Raw genomic sequence first — 22,357 nt, 5'->3', positions numbered from 1 at the left:
AAAAATAATGAACGCTGTAACCGAAAACAATAATTCAGACAAAACAGAAAAATCAATATGAATAAGGCATAAAAAGCATGGGGTAAATCTAAATGGGAAGACTCGAAGACTAATCATTCCAAGATCTAAGTGCACACGACGTTCGTGGTGCATCTCCTCTAAGAGGAGACAACACTCAAATACATGTACTTATTATTTCCCTTTAGGTTTCGCGCACTTTTTATCGGGCAAGCTAAACCAAACACCAAGCGCGTGTAATTTACACTAATACTGACTGCCGTGCCCAAGGCCTTATGCAGATAGTGGTGCACTTACGATTTTTAGTCGTCTTATAGTACAGCCTGTAGTAATGCCAGGCAGCTAGCAAAGTTAATTGTTACTAATAGGTGGTCAGAACCGTTGAAATTCGGTTTTCTTCGTTTTTTCATTAAAATACTGTAATGCTTAATGGCATAACAACTTTTTGTCCTTTGCAAATAGATTTAAATGTTTAATGAAATGTATGGGGAAATATCAATGCTATAATAACTAAAATGTGTATAGCAAAGTGAATGTGCGTTTTGTAATTATACATTAGTTATTAGCATTTGATGATCACATATATATATAGGTTCATGAGGGAACTTCAATGGTTCGAACAGTACTGTAGAAACATACCTTTACAAAAAGTAAAAGTACTTTTGGAAACTTGCATTAATTTCAGGTTATTTCATTGCGTGCATTCGTGAGTTATATCATTTGGTTTCAGATTGTGATGCCAAAGCAGCGCAGTTACCAGCAATGAGTAAAACTTCCCCCACAAGTGAGCCATTGGAATCCAAGAAAACATCTGCTAAGCTTAAGAAAATCAGACTGAATAAAAAGCAAGCAGATAGTAATTGCCATAGATCTAATGGTGATTCATTACAGAATTTCAAAATCAGAAATGAAGATGTGAACATGAGAGCACAGAATGGGAAAACTTTTATTCAAAATCGAAAAAAGGAAAAATCCTTGAGTCCCAAGAGGAAGAAATCAGCTGTGCAAAGTAAGTCAATGTCTGCATGTAAGGATGAAGAAGATGCAATTAGTGTGCAACAGAAGGGATTATCTTTTGATGATTCATGTAAGGTATTGCTTGGTGAAAGTGGTAAACCAATGACTCGACTGAGAAGGAAAAGACTAATACATGCAGCAAGGATCAGAGAAGAAAACAAGACATTGGAGAGAGATACAAAAGCGAAAAGAGTTTTAAAAGCTTCAATAGTCAGATTATCACAAGATGAGGGTTATTCTCAAAGTAAAGAAGGAAAGAGAAGAGGGGTTAATTCTAAGAAAACAAAATTTGAAGAGTGCCAGAATGACAAGCATGATTTTCTACTTGACACCAAGACAAATATCAAAAAGGAAAGAGCATTGGCCGAAGGTTGCCTTGATTTTGAGAGTGAGTCTGTTGCCAACTCTCACATACCTGGCAAACTGATTGGAGCCCATTGTTCCATTGCAGGTAATACACATTACAGTCATGTCAAATATGTTGATACTATGAACATAGATGAATCAATATCTGCTATAATAGAATAATTTAATAGCTTGAATTGCTGTTTCATTGGCCCAGACGTAAACTAATGAAAAACAGTTATAATTCTTTTATCAACTGTGACAAGGCATCTTTTCAAGCATATCTGAGTACGTTCAAGAGTGGAAGAGAACAATTAAGACCTCAATTGGTGATGGAGAGAAGAAAACACTTGGCATGTTGTGTATACATGTTCATATTTTTTATATAATCAGGTGGTCTTCATAAAGCAGTTGAAGAGGCAGTGTCTATGGGTGCTCGTGCCTTTGGTCTTTTTCTTAAATCCCAGCGTTCCTGGACAGCAAAGCCACTTGACTCTGTTGCAGCAGCAAAGTTCAAGGAAGCATGCACAGTATGCTTAAATGCATAATCAAGAATGGATATATTTATTTAGAAATGCTAATTTCACTAAATTAGGTATTTTTAAATATCAAATTTTTGCTGTTGAAACTCTTCATTTTTAAACATAATTGATTTGTGCATACATCATATACTATATAATTGTATTATTCCCCTGAGAAATTAGTTGCTTGTTAGAATCCAAATAATGAAAGAACAGAAAGTCTGAAACTACTTTTTTTTCATTAATACACAAGTCTTTACTTTGAAGCCAAATATTTGATGGTGTTATTTTATCACTGATTAATGAGTGCACAAAAAATTTAATTACACCTTCCAAGAAGAGGTTAAAATAGTGTCAGAATATTTGAAAAATCTACTTCATGAGTAAAGCACTCTGTCAAACTGTAATAGATATGTCAAAGTGTGATTCCTTTGTTTGATTTCAGCTGCACAATTTTTCACCCAGTTCTATCCTGCCTCATGGATCCTACCTTCTTAATTGTGGATCTCCAAGTCCAGAAACACTAGAGAAAAGTCGGGAAGCTTTACTGGATGAACTTCAAAGGTGTGAAGCACTGGGTCTCACACTTTTCAATTTTCATCCAGGTGTGTTTGCTTATATCATGTACACATGTGTTTGTGAGAGAGTTGCTGTTCACTGGGACTTTCACAACATAAGGTATAGTCCATTTGCCTTGAGGGCAGTGAATGTAAGTGGTTTATTTTGTCTGGAGCACCAATAGGGAAGGCAGTGGCTGAAGATAGTTGACTTGATAATAAATGCAGTCCCCCTTTTTGTTGAGTGAGGAAGTAATTTTTTTTTTCCAGACAAATGCCTGAAAGGGCCTCCTGCATGCAACCTGCTCTACAGCTAACCAGACTAATCGCCAGGCTATAGAGCATCCTCAGGACTTTCAAAAAGTCATTAAATTCATAGATTTTCATTAAAACATCAGACTTTTGTTCATTAAGTGCTGATTACTGGTAACTAGATAGCGAGTTTTCCAAATTACTATATTTCTTTCAAATTTTAGGGTCCACGTGTGGGCAGATCAGTGTTGGTGATTGTCTTGATAAGATTGCAGACTGCATCAACTGGGCACATGATCAGACCAAGTTTGTAGTAACAGGTGCAGGCTATTTTTGGTTCTAGTCCTCCAGGAAAGTTTAAATTAATTTTTGTAAATTTAAGGCTTTTTTCCCCATATACAGCATATCTATGCAAAAATTTCTTCGAGCATTTATAAAGTACTCCACACATACATTTTTGTTCGTTAAAAATAGGGTTTGGGGGGCATAGTTATGTTGAGATCTTTTATTGATCATTTTACTGGACTGGCTAACATTAAGTTCCATCTGGAATACAGATTTTATTTAGAACAATGCTAGTAATAACAACAATGAACTATCACCAATAGCTGGAATATTTGCATTTCAGTGTTTCTGATTTTTATTGAACTTTATGCAGTCATTGAAAACATGAGTTGCCAGGGCAACACAGTTGGTGGTCATTTTGAGGAACTGAGGGGCATCATTGACAGGGTTAAAGACAAGTCACGTATTGGAGTCTGTCTGGATACATGTCATGCATTTGCAGCTGGTAAGAAATTTTCCCCAACGCTATGACAGCTAAGAACTGTGACTTAACTACAGCGGGCATAATCATTTCAAAGCTATGAATTCGTAATATAAAAACTACAACCACCACCCCAAAACCCAATATGATTTTGCATAAGCTGTTACCAGTATTCTACAGTTATTTCACTGTAAATGCATGGGAAATGACAATTGATAAAATACATGGAAGAACCAATTAAGACCAGCATCATTAAATGACACTTATTTTAACATTTTCTTTAGTTAATGAAACATTAATGAAATTGCAATTCTGGATTGCACTGGATTTTCTCCATTTGGTCAAAATCTGTAGCTTTTGGTTTGATTTTGTGTGTGTGTTTTATTTTTGTAAAGGGTTTGACCTATCAACTGAGAAAGGATACACGCAATTTGTTTGCGACTTTGACAGAATTGTAGGTATGAAATATCTCAAGGCCATGCATCTGAATGACTCTAAAGGTACTCTTTACTCTTTGTTTTTAATTCAGTGATAATTTCAAATAAAGAGCTGATGTACATTATGAACACTTCCCTTTTCTTTTCACATTGACATTAGTAGCATATGTAGTAGTTTTGATGTCAATGAATTTTATTTAAGGAAGTTTGAATATAGTTGTCTCCCATAGTACAGCTCTTGAGCATTGTTCTTCTGAATTCGATTTTGTGTTGTCTGCAATATGCTTCTTTTGCTTACTTGCTGTTGCAAATGTAAGAGTTTATTGGAAATATGATCTTTTTCACTATGAGATGCTCTGTAATTAACAAATGCATAAATTGCTTATTTTATTTCTCAGGGGCTGTGGGCTGTCACTTAGACAGGCATGAAAATATTGGAAAAGGGAAAATTGGACTTGAAGGTTTTAAGCGCTTCATGGTGGACCCTAAATTTGATGGGATACCAATGATCCTAGAAACCCCTTGGGGCAACTACAGTGAAGAAATAAAACTTCTAAACTACATGGCAGCCTCTGCCTGCAAATGATCTGAAAAGATGATCAAAGAGAGAACCGGGACATGGCACATACATCAATTATTTTGATTGCCTTTGTGTTTGTTGTTTTGATTTGTACACACAAAGATTATCAAAGTTTTACTTACACAATAGATTTATCATAATATTTTTGCTACTGGTATTTGATCTGCTTAAATATTTCTAATTATATTTCAAAATGATTCAGAGCACAATTGTTTTTCAAAACTTAGTTCTTTTTCTATCATTGAATGGTAAAAAAATAAAGACTAATAAGTGATTCATCACTTTATTCCATTTTTATGCAGAGCATCTTTTTCTAGACATAGTTAAATATTATTTTTTTTTACATTATTTATAACCAACAAAGTAAAGTTACAAACAGTAAAATACTGCATTACCACTTCTTGCACTCCTGCATCCATCCCTATTATCACACAAAACATGCACCACTGGATCAGACAGGCAAAAACGAAATGACCAGTAGTTTCTATCAAATGCAAAACCACTGTTTCGGATATTATAATCCAGGAATGACAAAATCTCACAAAGCAATGTAATCCTCCTGTTTTTCTTCACATTAGTTTTGCTAAAGGAAAGAAACTAGGTTGTTAACTCCTACTCTCACCTTGTCATTGTCCGTTTGTATCTGCTGACAGGCTGTTGTAAAATTAGTTTTGTTTTCTTGCTATGATGTTTAACATTTTTGTTGGGAAGATCTTAAAATATCTATTCTGCTTGTTGATAATGTTCCTATGGATACTTCGCAAGTTTATAATCACTTTGATAAAACAAATCTTAATATTGAAAAGATTGCTTCTCCCCCAAAGTAATATATTCCCTTACATGACAGGCAATGCACTTTTACCCCATCAGGACCAGTTGACTTATACATGGTGGGCCACTTAATATACAATAATACAGACCAGAGGCAGGCTTCTTTTATGTGACCCATCCTGTCTTAATATGTTATCAGAAAATAATAGCAACCACCTTTATATAGATGTGATCTAAAACTAATCTTTCAGCCAAACAAAAATGCTTAATTCATGCAACAAGGATGAGCACAAAGGCAAAATACATGACAACAATGATAAAGCTCCACGTGGATCAATGCATCCCACTTGTATCAAGATGCTGCAACCTGGGACAGAGGACCCTCCAAATATTCAGCCAAAGCCTCAACCTTAACACAGAATTTGAAACATGCATGACAATAATGAAATAGAAAAACATTTCAAGCAAATATTTCTTTATAACTAACCCCAATAATCTGTATAATTAAGTCTGCTTATTACCCAAGGTGGTGAAAGCTAATACATGTATTTCAAATTAATTTGATGAGGCTTTCTTCTGCAGAAATTTATCACTTGACTTAATATAGGAAAACAGCTACAATTACATGCAAAAACGTTTTATATAGTAGTAATACAGGAACATGGTACATGAGAAAAACTTATGCTAAGTAAACTTTTGTTTACCAAAAAACATTTCTTGGAAAACAAGAACTTTTTAAACTGCTTCAACACAACAGCTTTTATTGTAAGTTGCTGCTAAGGTCAACCATACCTTTGCTTTAAGCATACCAAAGCCTACAGATTCTTTGCTGCAGATACACAACAGTAGATTTGCAACCTTTGTTATAGCTACTTTTCCATCCTGTCAAAAGAAAAAACCAAACAACAGTTTTGCATGTTGAAAATCATAATGCTCATAAAATATATAAAAATTCTACCAAAGAACAATAATTTCATATTTAAAATACCTAAAATGTGACATTGACCATTACAGTACACTGATGACTTGCCTTCTATCCAAAAAGGAATATAAAATTCATATTCTTGATCTATTGCCAAATGCATAAAATTTGTGTGACCAAGTAGAGTAATCACCAGGTGTAGTGGTTGGTTACAGCAATGATCACTTGTCCTTTTGCCTTTTTTTATATTTATCTATTCTGGTGCCTTTCCTACAACTACTCTTTTCTGTGTAGCCACCTTATTCTTTGCCAAATCACCACTTCTATTGGCAAATAAACTGATGAGCTGGCAGGTGCATGCAGCATCCTATAACATCCAAGGCTACCTTTCATGATGAAAGAACAATACAGCGTAATACTATAATCAATGCACAGATGCATCACCAGCTGACTAATGTGATGCCAGTTTCTAGCATTAGGAAAATAAAGTTTTTATTTCAAACTGTGTCCACATTTGATGCCCTCAAAACACATCTTTAAAAAATATCTTACATAATCTGGACTACCCACTCATCCCAGCATTTAGGACTTAGGGTTTCTTTTTTTAATTATGGTGTCATATTTGTTTACTGATGTTTATGCTTATGGTTGACTGTTGGTTCATGTGGTCTTTGTGTGCAGCATATTGAGCTTGTATTCACATAAGGAGATGTAATTTACAAATATTGTTAGTGGGAAATGTGATTTATAAATAATATTGTTAGTGGCAAGAGGAAAAAGCAGCACCATCACTTTTTGCCTTTTGATTTGAATCTGTTCTGACCTGTAGTAGCATTATACAGTATAGTACACTCTGCTCTATGGATTCCACCACAATTAAAATCCTTATCATTTTATGGGACTGTATTTGAACTTGTACATAATACAAACCTTGCAGTCCAATAAAATACAGTCAAGTTTGCTGTTGTCAAATACTTGGTGACCACTTCTCATGTATGCTGTCCAGATATTACTTGCAATGGCTGCTGTGACTGATGCATCTCTGTCACCAAATCCGGAGTAAGCCAGAAGAGCACCTTCATTGTTGAGCAATCTAATTCACATGAAACAGAAAAAAAAAAAATATTCCTATGGAAAACAATTTTTTGCAAAATCACATAATAATTCTACTCACATAAGATCTACATGCAATATGTTCACTATACCAAGAAAAGTCTCAACTTCAGATTAAAATCAGTTTGAGATACGTGCAATTATTTTGATAATTTTGGCATGAGAATAATTCATTACTGAAACACCATAAGATCTCTAAAATGTGTTTAGATTGTTAATACAACAGTAACCACAATTACTACAGCTGTAACTTGTACCCTTACTCAAAAGAAACTTCCAATTTACCCATATTGAAAAAAAAACCAGAATACTAATTTCACAGAAGTATAATAAATTAAACAATTATTGAACAGCTCTGAAAGCAGTCTCCTCTCTCTCGGAGACACACAAATTAGAGTACACATCAGAAGCAGGTATTCTTTTTGTGTTACTAGGAAAATAGAAATATTCTACCTTTCAGATTCGTCATCATACAAACTTACAAAGTATTATTCACACCTCCTGTATTTGCCTGGCTCAAAACCTGCGTCAGCGCCTTAGGTTTTAACATTGTTCTAACCTACAGTGCACACAAACAAGCAAATGCGAGCAAGTCTCTACTTCCGGTCTCACATGACTGCGATGCTTATTGTAAAGACGCTCTTGATTGGAGAAAAGTAAAATGGGACCGCCGCATAAACCATTTGGAGCAGACAGCCTGAGGCATGGCGGAGATCAGTCGCGGGTTTCCAGAGGACGTGCTGGAATATTTGCTGTTTCCTCGAATCCCAAAGCATCTTAATGGAATCGAATTAACTCGTTATTTAGAGAAGTGCTGTGATTCTTATATTGGCCATCTTGGGCCAGTCTTGATTGGCTATATCTGGCAAAATGAGAGTTTTTCTCTTCGCCCCGTTCACAACAAAGGTACGAAGACCAAGACTTTGTCAATTCTGGGAAATCATGGGTCCATTTTATTGACACTACCGCGTGTCTGTCCGCTGTGATTGAGAAATCAAGAAATACATTTTAAGGTTGCTTAACTGACTATATACGCGTCGTTTATCGATTGTGACCCTGTCTTTATTTACTTTCGACGTGCTTTACACTATTTTTAGGCACATGTCAAATGTGCTTAGGTCAAGTTTTCATTTTCAAGAATAACACAGTTTGTTTTGTATTTTTGTTTTTTAGGTGGAATTCCTCCACACCTGTATGGCCGGACAAACTTCGGTGACAACATCGATGATGAATGGTTTATAGTATATCTTTTGTTCGAACTGAGCAAATACTTTCCAGACCTTGTTATCAAGTGAGTGAATGTACATTTTTTTTAGAACAATTACACATCAACCAGCAGAGGACCGCAGAAATAGAATGGTTTTTTTATGTTGTTGATAACAATTTACTTTTTTTTTTTAAGACGACGATGGATTTTAACCTTTGTAGTGTTTAGTTGGTTATTGTGAGCAAGCAGAGCTGTAAATTTGTGTGATTAAGTGAGTGACTGTATTGTTAGAAAAAGTCGAGATCAAGCAGTGCTGCAGAATTATTTCATCAAGAGAATAAAGAGCTTAACTTTTTTTAACTTTATGAAATACATAATTAAGTATTTTAAAATTGACTCTGGAGTGTTTAATTTAATTTAGAATGCATTTATTTAGTACCTTTCCACATCACCAGTGGGACTCAAGGGGCTTTACATACACTATCAAATGCATCTTCATAAACATGCACACAAAGTGGAGGAAATCAAAGTACCCAGAAAAAAAAACAATGACTGGCATCCTGTAAACAGGTGTAAACAGTTATTAGAGTAAAACGTTTTCCTAGGGCAAAATCGGGAACTTAAGGCAAAGTGTTTGTTTCCAAAGTTATAAGTCAATGTCCAGAACCCTCAGACACTACTTCATGTTTCTTTAACCTAGGTCATATTTGCTTCTGCTTCATAACTATGGATTCAGGGGTAAAACAACATCTCTGGGGTCTAGACTCCGCTTTATTACCATGTGCTTGTCCATGAACTCTCTTTATTTCCCTAGGGTAGCAACTTACCGTTGCTACATAACTATGGCTCCAGAGAGATAGAGCTAAGATACCAACCCACAACACTCAGTAGTCACTTCACCACAAACCACCCCAATATGATCACTCTTTCACATGCGAGTATGGTGTTTTGTTTCGCTGATATCAGTTTTAAGACAGATGTGATATTCATGATCGTATGCTTGTTCACTTTCTTAGCATCTCTTAGTTCTTAAAGACTTTATTGAGGTTATGATTTGTTTTTCAGTTAGTTCCTTGCCATTATTGTGTGGTAGTCACTATATGTCAGTCTGCCTACCATGGCACTGCTAACAGTTTGGAAAGGGCTGTTGCCTTACACTTACAGTCCTAAAGAATATTGCAGAAAAAGTCAGAGAAAGTAACAGGCATGGTTACCTTTTTCTGCCTGAATTAGTTACACCTGTGAGACAAGCAGCATTTGGCCAGCATATTTTTTGCGTCTGACCCATTTAGCAGCACAGAAGAAATAAGCTCTCTGATAGGCAATGAGAGTGACAAAAAGGTTGTAGTAACTCCGTTCATGTTAATGCACATTGGGTTCATAAAGTACAGTGTGCTTCTTTTGCGTGCGTGTGTTTTTGTTTCAAATGCTCCAATAACATGTTTTTCTTTTTTCTCATTTTGTATTTGTTTCAGATTTTAGTAAACTGGCTTTTTTCTTCATCTTTCCATTGTAGATTGTTGGAATTGACTTACATTTTTAATATCTGTTTTCTATTTTTAAAACTTTTTACATTTTAAGTGGGTAGCTAAAGTTTGTTACATGTGCAGAATTAATAATCTGAAATAAAACTTTAATCTGGATCTCAAACTATGGGAAGCAAACGGGTTGTACACTCCTTACCAAAACATACAGTGCATATTGTAGTACTCTGTTTGTGCATGTTAATTTGAGTAACCATTATTTAAAATATTTTTAAAATCTAGGGTAAATGACAATGATGGGGAATTCTTGCTGATAGAAGCAGCAGATGTCTTGCCTAAATGGCTGACTCCAGAAACTGCAGAAAGTCGGGTAAATATTCTACTATTTTTATTTAAATTGTATCTAATTTTCTAATTTTTCTCCATCTCTAATGTGTCTATTTTTTCTGAAATAATGATGACTAGTTTCATATTAATTAATTAAATTTAGAATACCAAAATGCATTGTTAGGTAAGTTAAGCATTAGATTAAATAGGAATGATTACATTATTTTTTAATCAACTTATTCTCGTATGTGTGTTTATTTTTAGTCAAATTATTCTTCAGTGAAAGGAGCGGAAAAAAGAAGGAAGAAATGGCTCTCCAATGTGTTTCTGAATTTTGGGTTAATCCCTGTTTTGCAGGTGTACATCTTTGGTGGCAACCTGCATGTTATCCCTATTCCCCAGACACCCACTGAAGTGACACAGTTTCCTTTGTTCACACCCTCTGTGGAGGAGGCACTGGACATCATATATAACAGCAGTCTCAACACTGTAGCTCCTCAAGTGGTGCAGACAACCTTGCGAAGACGCATTGATCAGTATGTTTTTGTTCCTGGGGTTCCTTTCTTTTGTTTCTTAAGGCTTTAAGAGTGGAATGGGTATTACTAATTAAAAAGTGGCAGAGCTCTATGCAGATTGAAAGTGACTTACTAATACATGAAGAATAAGATGGGCAGGAAAGCTTGACCATAATCATGTTTAAATCATAATCAAAAATTGTATATTACATTATAATTTGTGTATATTAATGTCAAGGAAGAATTGTCAAGTTATAATTTATCAAGTATGAGAGTTGCTGAATGGAGCTAGACCTCTGAACATGAATGAATGTTAAGATGTTCTTTCATCCTGAGCAGTGAATATTGTTTTTTGATCAAGGGTTTCTTGTAATGCAATGAGTGTTCCATCAACCAGCTTAAGTTCTGTCTTCAGCGACTTCTTTGTTGTTTTTATTTTTTTAAATTTTAGTTTTCCAGCAAAGATCAAAGAAAACACCCACTACACAAATGTGTATGTACCCGTGAGTGTGGCAGCCTTGCTGAAAGAATACCCATGTCTTGTATCTGATGCTGTCAGGGCATTTTACTACAGAGATCCCTTTGAATTGAAGGTGTGCTTTATGAATTCCATCGGAATAATAAGTTCTATATTTTCTGAAAGAATTACCTGATAATATTTGCCTAAATGTATTAGATGTATCTTATTTGTATTCCACATTAATAGGCTATTAAGTTTAGATATTTTAATTGCATAATTTCCTGGTGATTGGAAAAGAGAAGCTTGATAACTCTTGAAAATTAACTAATGCATAACATTTCATTTCCTTTTGTTTATAAACCCTCTGTATCTTGGACAGTTCTATCATGTGGCAATTTGTTTGACTGCAGCTTTCTCAAGCTCTAGTATTCTTTCCATATGTTGCAAGCTGGTCACTTTCAGTAGCATTTCTCACATCTGTGGCTGTTTGATAGAGATTTTCTATTTGATTGTTTTGTGAGTATTTTTCCTTTGTTGACCATTTTCTGATGTTTTACCTACTCATAGTCTTGATATATTTTCCAAAACTGGTACACACTATAACTTATAAGAACACTGCCTGATTCTAATGTTCCAGGTTTGCCGAACCATGAATCATTTCAAGCCAGAAAATATGATTGTAACAAGAGTAAGTTTTTCTCAGAAAATAAGTTAAGAAATTTATCTTGTATGAATGCATTATTCCACTGTTATAAGATCAGAATACATAAAAATTTAATGTTTGGGTTTTATTATACAAATGGTATTCTTGTAATATGTATTACTCCTAGATTTGTAACCTAAACCAGTGTTCGATGTTATTAGGAATCTGTCAGCCTTCACTGTCTTGCAGCTTTCCTGGAGGTGCCATTTGTTTGCTTCATAATTAACAAGCATTGAAGTTTAGGAAGGAAAGTCTCTTTGAAAAGCTATACATATTACTATCATATGAGTCTCTATATTATTTAATTTTTTTTATATTAATGTAATCTATATTTTTTAGCTCTTTAATTTAAAAAAAAAATGTTCTGCATTTCATGTATAACATCTTTGTGTACAGCTAAATTTCACTTACTGTTTGTTTAATATCTAATTAGTGCGGATACACCACCTCCTCATTTTATATATGTCTTCCCTTTGCTTTACATTGGTGAATATTGAATATGAGCTTTGGATATGTCTGTTTTGTTCATATGTGCTTTTAATTAATTTCTTTATAATGTATACTGTCTGCCTTGAACAGGTACAGTTCACCCGCTGTCTGTATGCACAACTCATTCAACAGAAATTTCAGCCAGACAAACGCAGTGGCTGGGTGTTACCAAGCACCTCGAATCCCAAGTTCACAGAACAGGACCTGGGCATGAAGCTGGTGAGTATGGAGAAAACAACATATTGACTCTTCCGTGCCATTATTGAGCCATTATTTCTCATAATTTTGCAGACAGTTATTAGGATTTCTGCTCTGCTTTATATTATACAAAGTCTGAAGAAGTAAAACATTTTTAAAAAGTTATAAAGTGCATTTTTCCATCGGCAAGGATAAAAAAGAACTGAATATGTTTTATTGTGTATTATTGCACAGTACTTACTATGTTTCCTCCATCCAGGCCCATGGCCTTGAAATTTTGTGTGCCAAACATGGAGGTAGTGGACCAACATCAAATGGTGTAGAAGTTCCCTCTGACAGATTTGCACAGTTCCTTAAATCTCTCAAGGACAAGGGATATTTTAGGGTGAGGTATAGAATGTTACAATAAATAAACATTGATACTTGAATAGCAGTGATAGTGAAAGAGACACATGCTAAAAAGGAATTCGGTAGCTTTTTTTTTTCTCAGGGCTGCATCTTTTGGCCTCTTTTTTGTTCTATTTTAGAGCACTTGTGCTTCTAGAGCAAGGGTCACCAACCTTTTTGACACTGAGAGCAACTTCAAGGGTACTGAATAGTATGATGAAATACTTGTTTGATACAAACATACTAACACACACAATATTATAGAAAGGCCAGGTATCAACATGCCCTGTGGGCACAGTGTTGGCTACTCTAGAGAAGCTATTTCTTGAATTTAATTTGCTTGCTTCACTGGTTTTTATCTGTAAATTCTTCACAATCTTTAACTACTGAACATTTCTTTTATTTGCATAAAATACCATATGAAAAGCTTAAAAAATCATGTCCTTGTAATGTGTTCTCTTCATGCTTTTTTTTTTCTCTAGGGAGAAATTGAAGGCTCCAAACTCTATAAGCAGCTTTTTGATGAGGCGAAAAAATTTTATCAGTCACAAATTGTTGTATCTGAAAAGTGAGTAATATTGGTATATTGTCCCCTCCACTCTAACCCCCAGTTACGTCATAGATATGAAATGATGGGTTTATATCAGTTACTTTTTTTGTAAAATGCATTTACTGCCTTCACCCAAAATCGTAGCAGAAGTTTCTTAGGTCTTTGGCTCCAATGGTTAGTTCTTCAACCAGATAAGAGCTTTTAATGCTGCAACTTGCGGCTTCTGTCAAAGCGTAACAAATAAACAGCTATTATTGTTTCAGGAGTGAATCCAGACCAGCTAGAGAAATATTAAAATTTCTGCAAGGCCTTAATCATGACGTTGGGGTTTGGAAGGCTCATGAAAAATCTCTGCCTCAACCAGATGGTGAGATGATTGTGATCATATTTTAAAATAAAATAACGCTTTCAGACGTTGTTCATAATAGATTCTTCTTGATCCTATTTGCCCCCAGTGGAGCACAGGGCCACAACCACACCCTGCCATCAGACCCAGTTCTGGGCGTCCCTTTCCAGTTGGGACCATGTCATGCCAGCTTCTCTGCCTCTCTGGCTCTCTGTGGACTGATCTCCCCCTGTCTGGTTCATAATAGATGTTACTTTATATTATGTACACATTGTGCTAAACATGGTTACTTATAGCATAGACTTTATGGTTATAATTTGTGATACAAACTTAGACATACACAAAAATAGATAATACTTTTTATAGAATATGTGTTTTCCAGATGACAGCTGGTTGGAGCTGTCACCTGAAGGTCTGGATGAAATACTTCATTCAGCAGGCAATCACAAAGCAACTACAAATGCTGATGTGTTAGATTTAAACAAAGTGGCAGAGAGCATGACTGCTTTTGTAGAAAAGTCTCCAATATTGAGGGTGCAGAGTTTCCAAGGTAAACTTTTCAAAACCAAGGTCACATTACTGTGGCTAGTGTAAAAAGATATTGATTATTTTTTTAATTATCTCCCAATCTATATTTTTGCTATTTGGGGTGAAGTTCTTTTGTTTTATGGGGAGGGCAGAGGCAAGTTCGGTATAATATGGCCTGTTTTTCGGTAACCTTTTCAGACAGTTTGTGTTGTAAAATGCTGCATTTACTTTATATGGTTTGCCTAAATGTGTGGCTTTCAGCCTCATTGGGGTTTTATGAGAAATTAGTTGTAAACATGGCTTGACTTTCCAGTTGTAGATATATATGAATTTATGACTATTAGTATTCCTGTGTTAAAATCATTATGTTTTCACCCATAATTTCTTGGACCATACTATTAGCAAAATTTTTATTGGAAATTTCAGTCCAGTCAAAGATGGGGATGATGGAGACATTGAATTTGATGGTACAGGATTTATTCATGCCATGCAAAAAATGTTTGGTGAGTACTGTCTTCCATGTTGAATGACTGGCCTAGATGCCAGCTGATAATCCTATAATATGTCAGTTCTATTTTCATGGTCAACTTTCTGAGGCTAACATTTTATTGCTAGGAATGAAATATTCAGTGAAAGGTGTGGTATAATATATTACTTTACTTTTAGTTTTAAGGTATGCAGCATAGTGATGTAATCTGGTTACTGATGCAAAGATTAAGAAAATCTCTTGTTGTTGCCTGCAGAATTCAAAGATGATGAAGATGAGTCCAGCTCTGACATGAGCGAGTATGATTGGGAAGAGGAGAGTGATGAGGATCTGGGTTCTCCAACCAAGATGCCAGGCACACGTCCAGCCTCAAAAGGCTGCAGGCCAGGTGTATCCCAGTCATCAAAACAAAGAAAGGACCCTGAAATAGCTGCCATCATGCAAGCCATGGATAGGGAGCTGGCAAGAACTGATCTTGGGAAAAGCTTTGAGACAGAACCACCCAGAGTAAGCAGACCAGTAATTGATAAGTGCAAATATTTAATAATGAAGATTTATTAAATTGGTTATATCATTAAGAAGGATTACGAAAAGAAAATTGAGCTGTACAAGAATCAGAGATCATAACGTCTATTTCTTTTTGTGTAATGTTCATTTGTCCTTGACATATACAGCTTCAATTTTTTACAATATACAAATTAGCAAATATTTCATAATTAATTTTCGGTTAAGACAGTTTCAGAAAAAAAAAATTCTTTGATAAAATTTTCTTGGTTGACTATTTAAATCATGGGTGTATCTGCTTAAATTTCTAACCCCCAAAAAATCTGTGCAACACACACAGACACACACAAACATGTTCTCTCTTTCCAATGCTATCCTCTCTCTCACTTTCATTTCTGATGCACTCATGTATTTAGACAGATAACACTTTTCAGTTCAATTATATTTTTTTAATAGCCTTCACCAAGAAAATTCCAACCAAAACCAAAGAAAGAGGGTAAAGCCAGCAGCAGACCAACAGAAGCCCCACCCATTCCACCACCATCAGCTCACCCACAACCACCTCCTCGAACCAAAAGGTCAGCAGGAAGTGCCAGCAAACAAAGTGGATCATCAGACAAACTACTCCACACTTCTGGAAGACCTACTCAAGCCCCACCAGCACCTCCTAGGCCTTCCCAGATTGCAGTCCGAGGAGGCAGTGCTCAGAAGGACATTGATGATGAGGATGATGAGTTCAGACCTGTCAACATTGACCTGAATGTTGTCAAAAACACATTAGAGTCATACAAAGCTCAGCAAGGTCTGTCTGGTCCAGCTTCTAACATTTTACACAGCATGGGCATCCGATTACCTCCAGATGAAGGAAAAAAGTAACTCTAAAATTAGAGAAGAAATAAACTGGACAGTGGTAATTTTATGAAAAATAAGTGCACGTTCCCTCTTCATCTTCAACAGCTATTTCATTCCATAAATAGCACTAATGACTACAGCTGTATGATTTGACAGAATTTGATTTCTATAGGTGACTAGTAGTTTTTGGAAACAATCTTTGCACCATAGTGGATTATGATTTTTAGTGAGTTCCAGATTCCATTGACTAAGCAAATAAAAGCAAAACAAAGCAAAAAATGAAACAAGTGATAAAAAGTTTCTTTAAGCTCACACTGTTATCAGTATTTTCTTCTTTGCATTAGTCTGTCTGTTGAGCAACATCAGTTTAGATAATGGGCATGGATTTGCATGTGTCTTCTTAGTGTTTTTACATTGTAACAAAGTAACCATTCTTGCACAAATGTTGCTACAACTTGACAAATTCACATCCTCAGTTTTTCTGATGACTTTGCACAAAATCCTTTAGATGTGGAACAAATGCAGATTCCTTGAAAAACTTTCACATTTAATATTAGTAACTGCTTCTTGCATCTGCAAGTAAATAAGTAAATCCCTTGACCTCACCTGCCCAAGCAGACCATTACAAATTAGTAATTACTTTAGAGCTCAATAATCTTAATAAATAAAGTTTCTTTCCAAACGTTTTATAAGATTCATCATCTTTTTTTTTAAATATCTGGCAGTTCCATGACCTACATACAAGTATTTTTTTCCACTTTAGCAGTGGTCTAAAACTTTAAAGATCAACCTGAGTGGTTTGCGTTGTTTTCAGATATCAGAGGTTACAAACAGTAAAAACCTAACCTGTAAATTTCAGCCTCCAAAACCCATCTGTTATTAATTATCCACTACAATTTGCACCTGTGATCAATGGGTGCTGTAAAAGTGTACTACGTCATGCTAGTGCACCATTCACAAGGTTGCCAGTGGCCAACACCAATCAGAGAGAGAATGAGCAACCGTTCGAATTATTCAGACTCTGACAGTCTGCATTTTGCATTTTTCATGGTTCTGAACTCTTTAGCATGACAAATGCAGACTTTCAACATCCTAATAGTCCAAACTGTCACTCTGTTGTTGACAGCTGGCAATGTTGTGAATGATGTACCAGCGTGATATTGTACACTATTAGCAGCACTCGATTGCAGGTGCGAATTGCATACTTAGCTAGCAGATAATTAATAGATCAGTTTTGGAAGCTGAAATTTACAGGTTAGATTTATCATCTGTATCTAGTGACATCTGCAAAAAAACTTAACCTATTCAGGTTGGTCTTTAAGCTTGATTAAAGGCTGCAAGAAGAATTCTTGGCTGATATAGTTTTGTGGACATGAATTGCATTTAAGTTCCATGACTAAGTTTTGTTTACTCACTTGTTACTTTCAAACATTCCTTATGTCTGAAAGGCATAAACGACTTAATAAGCGCCAAATTTTGTAGAATAGGGCAATTGAGATTAAAATCTTTATGGTGAATAGTCTACCTTCTTAGATTCTGTTTACATGAATCACATTGCTGTTTAACCCCCAACTTTCTTTGATACAGATAAATGGCTACCATTATCAAGTTGTTTGATTTTTAAAATGTTTAGAAGAAAGTGAATGTATTCACATCTAGAATTTGATCAGCTATGGGCAGTTCAGCCTTTAGACGTGCAAATGTATACAGATGTGCCTGTAGTCTTGTGCCAGTTTTGAGACTTGATGGATCACCTGAACAAAGTGAGCAATCCATGAAAACTGTTCTAGGTTATGACTTAATGTACTTGTGTGTAATGATTTTTGCATTTTTTATTGAATTTTTTATTAATGCATTTGTACTTATGCTAATCTTTGCCTTTGTAAAAGTAATTGAAGAGTTTACATTACTTGAAAATTTCATAAAATTACTTTATTGAAAGGCAAGAACTTTTACACCAATGATACTCATACTGAACACTTTGATGCAACCATGTTTGATTAACCTTACAAAATAATCCTCATCTTAAGTCCTATTCCATTAATGTTTAATCAAACATTATTTAAAACTGTCAACCCAACATCTAATCTCTTTGTACACAGACAGACAACCAATTATTCAGTTCAGTTTTAAAGAAGAAAAGAATACAATGACTTTATAAATTAGTTGCAACACCCACAAAACATACAGTATATCTGTTGTCCCAAAATGATGAATGAATCAGTCATTGTTTAACTGAATCATACGCTGTTACTGGAACATCTAAGCTTTTGCCAGATAGAACATGAATAGATGGCTAACAGAGAAGGAAATTGGTGGTGTGGGGAATAGGAGAGAAGGAATGCTGAACATTGTTGGAATGCAGGTTTTTCAAACATTTATCTGCTGTTGTGTTTATTTGTGAAAGGACGTTTGACCCACGGGGTCCGGTGGCGTAACAGTTAGCGCCTGTCACCAATACAGTGAAGGTTGTCTGTCCTGGGTTCAGCTCTTGTCTCGGGCACGCTGTTCTTTCTCTGCAAGGGGCATTCATTTACAGGGCTGGCTGCCTTGCCGTGATATACATGTAGCCTTAGTTGCTGGCTTGGCATAAAACACTTATTCCTTCCCCCCCCCCCACTTTCCCCAACCCACATTTTGATGGTGCATTCATTGTCAGATTTTAAAACTTTTGTTGAAGCAGTGAGGAATATGCCATTTGTCAAGGGACCTGCATCAACATTGCAGTTAAGGTCCTAATTTTTTTGTGGTTCATGTGGATAAGAGTGATAAGTCTTCAGTGGCTCATTTTTATGCATTGATGAACAGATGGAAGACTGACTTATTACAAAACTGTTTAATTAATGCAATATGAATGTTTAAGTCTAAAGTATGATTGTACTGCACTATCACCCTGATTCTAAATGCCAAGGTAAAATGTGAATGTACATTGTCAGCTGCTGATGATTTAAAAAAGCAACATTTTTTTTGGTATTATGTCATTTCACATGTTGTGAAGTAATTACTACCTCCATTTGCATTTTTTTTTTGGTGGGTAGTGGAAAGAGAAAATGGTAAGCTAGCTGAATATGCTTTATACAAATAATTCTTGCAGTATATGGCTCTTGTTTAATAATTAGTCATTAAGTAAAATCAGAGAATATTAATGCTAATGCTTGTTTTTGAAGTCAAAAGTAGTTTTATAGGTGTTTTGCTGTATTAATTTCTGACATTAACAGGCGTCAGAACTTCACTATTCAGAGTGTTTGGTGATTGGAATAAGCAGCTAAGGTTTACATCATCATCATCATCACTTTCTGCTTTTTAAACGAACTGAGTGCTATCATGGCTTTAGCAGAATACTTTGTGAATGTGTGCCTTGTGTTGGAAAGTGTTTGTATGTGGGGAGAATTCCTATTTTGTGAGCTTTGGGGAGGACCTATTGTTGTGCAAACAGGTCGGTGGTATGTATCCCAAATTGGTTTGCAGAGAGTGGCTCATAACTGAGATGATGTTGCCAAACATTGGAAAGCATTATTCACAAAAAGCATCTTTTGCAAAAATAGACAAATGTATGTCCAATGTAATGCTAACAAAACTCACCATAGACATTTCTTAGTCTTTATGTTGGTAAAAGATTTTTCACTGTAAAGTTTACTTTCTTGTATGCATGCTTTATATGCTCGATGTTTTGTAGCATCAAGTACATAGAGATATATGTAGAAGGCAGTATTATTGTATGTTACTTTGGTTGTGATTCTTTGATTGCCTAGCTTTTAGGTACTCCAAAATGTCTTAATTGTTGAGGATGTCTTACAAAATAACCATTGATTTGTGATTGCTTTACATCTGCCGGTGCAGGAATATGCAGCTGTTGTATGTTTTTTTTAAACATTTCAATGCTTGCTTCTTAAATGTTTTTGCAGCAGAATTACAATTCAGTGAACTTGCATAATCAAAATGAAGTAAACTTTGCATACCTAAATCTTTAGAGTGGCTTTAAGGTTTCACAACAAATGAATAAATGAATGACTCATGCCAGTTTGACACACCAAAGTCAGGCAATGTGTTGCCCCGGAGATGTGGTCGAAGGCATGCAGAAAAACTATGGATTAAGTCAAAAACAAAGAAGACCAACATAGCATACAAGTAAATTGTGTGACATGAAAGCACTCATTTTCTGTCAAAATGTTAATTCTTTGACAGGCCTTGCCTCAGGCCCTGCATAAAGCCTCTGGTGGTAATCAAAGAAGATATATGCTAATATGTTTATACTAGAATTTTTGATTTGTTTATGCAACTGCACAAGATGGCAGCATGTATCATAATTATCTAAGATTTCATAATGATCCTCTATCAACATTGCTTGTGATCTGCTTCTTCAGTCATAGCAGCTATGACATTTTGCTGTCTCAGAGGACATTCCAGGCATCGCCTTTGCTTCTAGTCAAGGTTTTGTTTATGTCTGTGATTTGTTCTTAATTGTTTCTCCTTGGTCACCATCAGGTTGCAGGTTCTGTCTACATTAACAGATTTTTGTGAAAAAAAGTCTGTGGGAGCTTTATGAGGGGGATTTCAACTATTGTCTTCTTTATTGACTACCCTCATGTTTAAATAAGATCAAAAGCAGTATTTTAAAAATGACAGTCTTTCAGAAGTGCATATTTGGGACAGTATGTCTCGTGTTGTTCTGTGACCTCCATGTTATTTTTCACCATGATCGTCGCTGTCTTCTCAGTTTTCCTTTAGAAACAGGTCTATGGATTCCTCTTCAGAAATGGAAAGATCAGGATTTTTTTTCTTTCTTTCTTGATGCGTAACCCTGACAATGGTCTAATTGGTGTCTTTAGATATACGTCTTCTTGCTTCTTAAAATGATTGGTCCTAGAAAGTTACCCTTTAAAAAAGAAAATCAGGATTTAGTCTCACTGACTTTAGTTTCAGAGACTGATTCATATAGCTCCACTTCATTCATATAAATATATCTTTTTTTAATGCTAGCAGCAACAAACCCCTCAAGTTGCAATGAAATGTTTTAGTGTTCCTTTGTCATAATCCTGAAGCATTTTAAACACAGTGTAGATGCTCTTAAATAGCAGCACCACCCTTTGGAAACAGTATATTGTTCATTTCATGTACTTTTAAGATGTGGATGTCACAGCTTAGTAGTTATTCTTCTAAGACTTGTTACAGTGTGAAGTAATATGGGCATGGAAATGTGCATTTTTCAGCCACGCAGGTTGTGACATTTGTAATGGCAGCAGCTTGTACAATCATCTTTTTACCAACTCTTGTCACATGTTGCAAAAGCCATCAGCAGCAGGCACTTGTACGCAGCCTTTGCGTGTGAGGTGGAGAATGGGTGGATAAGCAGGAAGTGTAACAGCTTACAGGCAAAAAGCCTTACAAATGCATTTCTTACCTTTTGTTAAAGGTAAATATGATTGTGGGTTATAATAGCCTCTCCCCATTTCATACTTTTAGTTAGAAAAGATTTTTTTTTTTTTTTGCTGCATCCCCTGAAAACCCTTCAGACCTGAAGAAGTTTCCTTGACAAAAAAATTAGCTTGTACCTTTACAGTAAGTTAATGGTTATTTTTATTGAAGCTTATGGCATTTTGTTTGGTAACAGAGATGAAAGGGAAAATCATTACCCAGTAAACATTAATATGCAAACTTTTAAATATGACTTGTTTGAGTGTACTTTTGCTTGAATAATGTGTTTTCTTTTTTGTAAATTTTTTAGTATAGAACATACAATTCTTTCATTCAGATAAATAGTTAATAATTAAGAATAGGTGCCGTTGTGTTTACAAATCTTCAAGACCTTAGCTAACCTTATATGGTTAGTGATTAATTTTTTTTTTTTATAAACTTGTTTGAAAATGAATATTCTTGCATGAAATTTTATTGAAAATATTATTTCACAATTTTATTTAAACTTGCTCTGTAAATATCTACTAAGAATTTACAAATGCTGTCAGTATTAAAAAAAAAACAACAGAAATATGCTTTGCAGCTTCCTGACAAGTCTGTCAAACT

General features: G+C 35.2%; 3 protein-coding genes across 7 annotated transcripts; 2 read left to right on the top strand and 1 right to left on the bottom strand.

The window, feature by feature from the left end:
* Positions 1-108: 108 nt before the first annotated feature.
* LOC112575233 (probable endonuclease 4) lies at positions 109-4,608 on the top strand. Of its 5 annotated transcripts, none has more exons than XM_025256954.1 (8): positions 109-254; positions 749-1,486; positions 1,774-1,910; positions 2,347-2,506; positions 2,935-3,030; positions 3,369-3,500; positions 3,872-3,976; positions 4,312-4,608. In XM_025256954.1, the coding sequence occupies exons 2-8, from the start codon at positions 781-783 to the stop codon at positions 4,497-4,499; spliced, it is 1,524 nt and encodes a 507-aa protein (XP_025112739.1). In that variant the 5' UTR covers positions 109-254; positions 749-780; the 3' UTR covers positions 4,500-4,608. The 5 variants fall into 5 exon arrangements, with proteins under 5 accessions (XP_025112739.1, XP_025112757.1, XP_025112748.1 ...); XM_025256972.1 differs by having other exon boundaries at positions 109-302; XM_025256963.1 differs by having other exon boundaries at positions 109-305.
* A 152-nt stretch (positions 4,609-4,760) lies between these two features.
* Positions 4,761-7,939, bottom strand: LOC112575277 (ragulator complex protein LAMTOR2-like). The gene is made up of 4 exons (XM_025257008.1): positions 7,782-7,939; positions 7,117-7,279; positions 6,057-6,146; positions 4,761-5,673 (listed from the first exon to the last, which is right to left on the bottom strand). The coding sequence occupies exons 1-4, from the start codon at positions 7,847-7,849 to the stop codon at positions 5,617-5,619; spliced, it is 378 nt and encodes a 125-aa protein (XP_025112793.1). The 5' UTR covers positions 7,850-7,939; the 3' UTR covers positions 4,761-5,616.
* Positions 7,940-7,951: 12 nt separating this feature from the next.
* LOC112575290 (protein ecdysoneless homolog) lies at positions 7,952-21,999 on the top strand. Its single transcript, XM_025257033.1, is given in 15 exon segments — positions 7,952-8,205; positions 8,473-8,590; positions 10,273-10,360; positions 10,675-10,853; positions 11,284-11,425; positions 11,930-11,980; positions 12,575-12,703; positions 12,942-13,067; positions 13,552-13,637; positions 13,883-13,986; positions 14,348-14,482; positions 14,485-14,535; positions 14,931-14,996; positions 15,237-15,487; positions 15,941-21,999. Coding segments are annotated over 15 exon segments (2,148 nt in total). The 5' UTR covers positions 7,952-8,003; the 3' UTR covers positions 16,361-21,999.
* The last annotated feature ends 358 nt before the right edge of the window (positions 22,000-22,357 follow it).

This window comes from Pomacea canaliculata, linkage group LG1 (genome assembly GCF_003073045.1).
Source record: "Pomacea canaliculata isolate SZHN2017 linkage group LG1, ASM307304v1, whole genome shotgun sequence".
NCBI lineage: Eukaryota > Metazoa > Mollusca > Gastropoda > Architaenioglossa > Ampullariidae > Pomacea > Pomacea canaliculata.
Note: the sequence above shows the minus strand (reverse complement) of the source record. Positions and strands in the feature narration are given on the sequence as shown.

Bases quoted from the DNA above. Each gene is read 5' to 3' on its own strand.
- LOC112575233 (XM_025256954.1), top strand. From the start codon at position 781: ATGAGTAAAACTTCCCCCACAAGTGAGCCATTGGAATCCAAGAAAACA. The intron at 1,487-1,773 runs GTAATACACATT...TTATATAATCAG, and splicing joins AGCCCATTGTTCCATTGCAG to GTGGTCTTCATAAAGCAGTT. The intron at 1,911-2,346 runs GTATGCTTAAAT...GTTTGATTTCAG, and splicing joins AGTTCAAGGAAGCATGCACA to CTGCACAATTTTTCACCCAG.
- LOC112575277 (XM_025257008.1), bottom strand. From the start codon at position 7,849: ATGTTAAAACCTAAGGCGCTGACGCAGGTTTTGAGCCAGGCAAATACA. The intron at 7,280-7,781 runs GTAAGTTTGTAT...CATGTGAATTAG, and splicing joins GGAGGTGTGAATAATACTTT to ATTGCTCAACAATGAAGGTG. The intron at 6,147-7,116 runs GTTTGTATTATG...TTCTTTTGACAG, and splicing joins GTATTTTATTGGACTGCAAG to GATGGAAAAGTAGCTATAAC.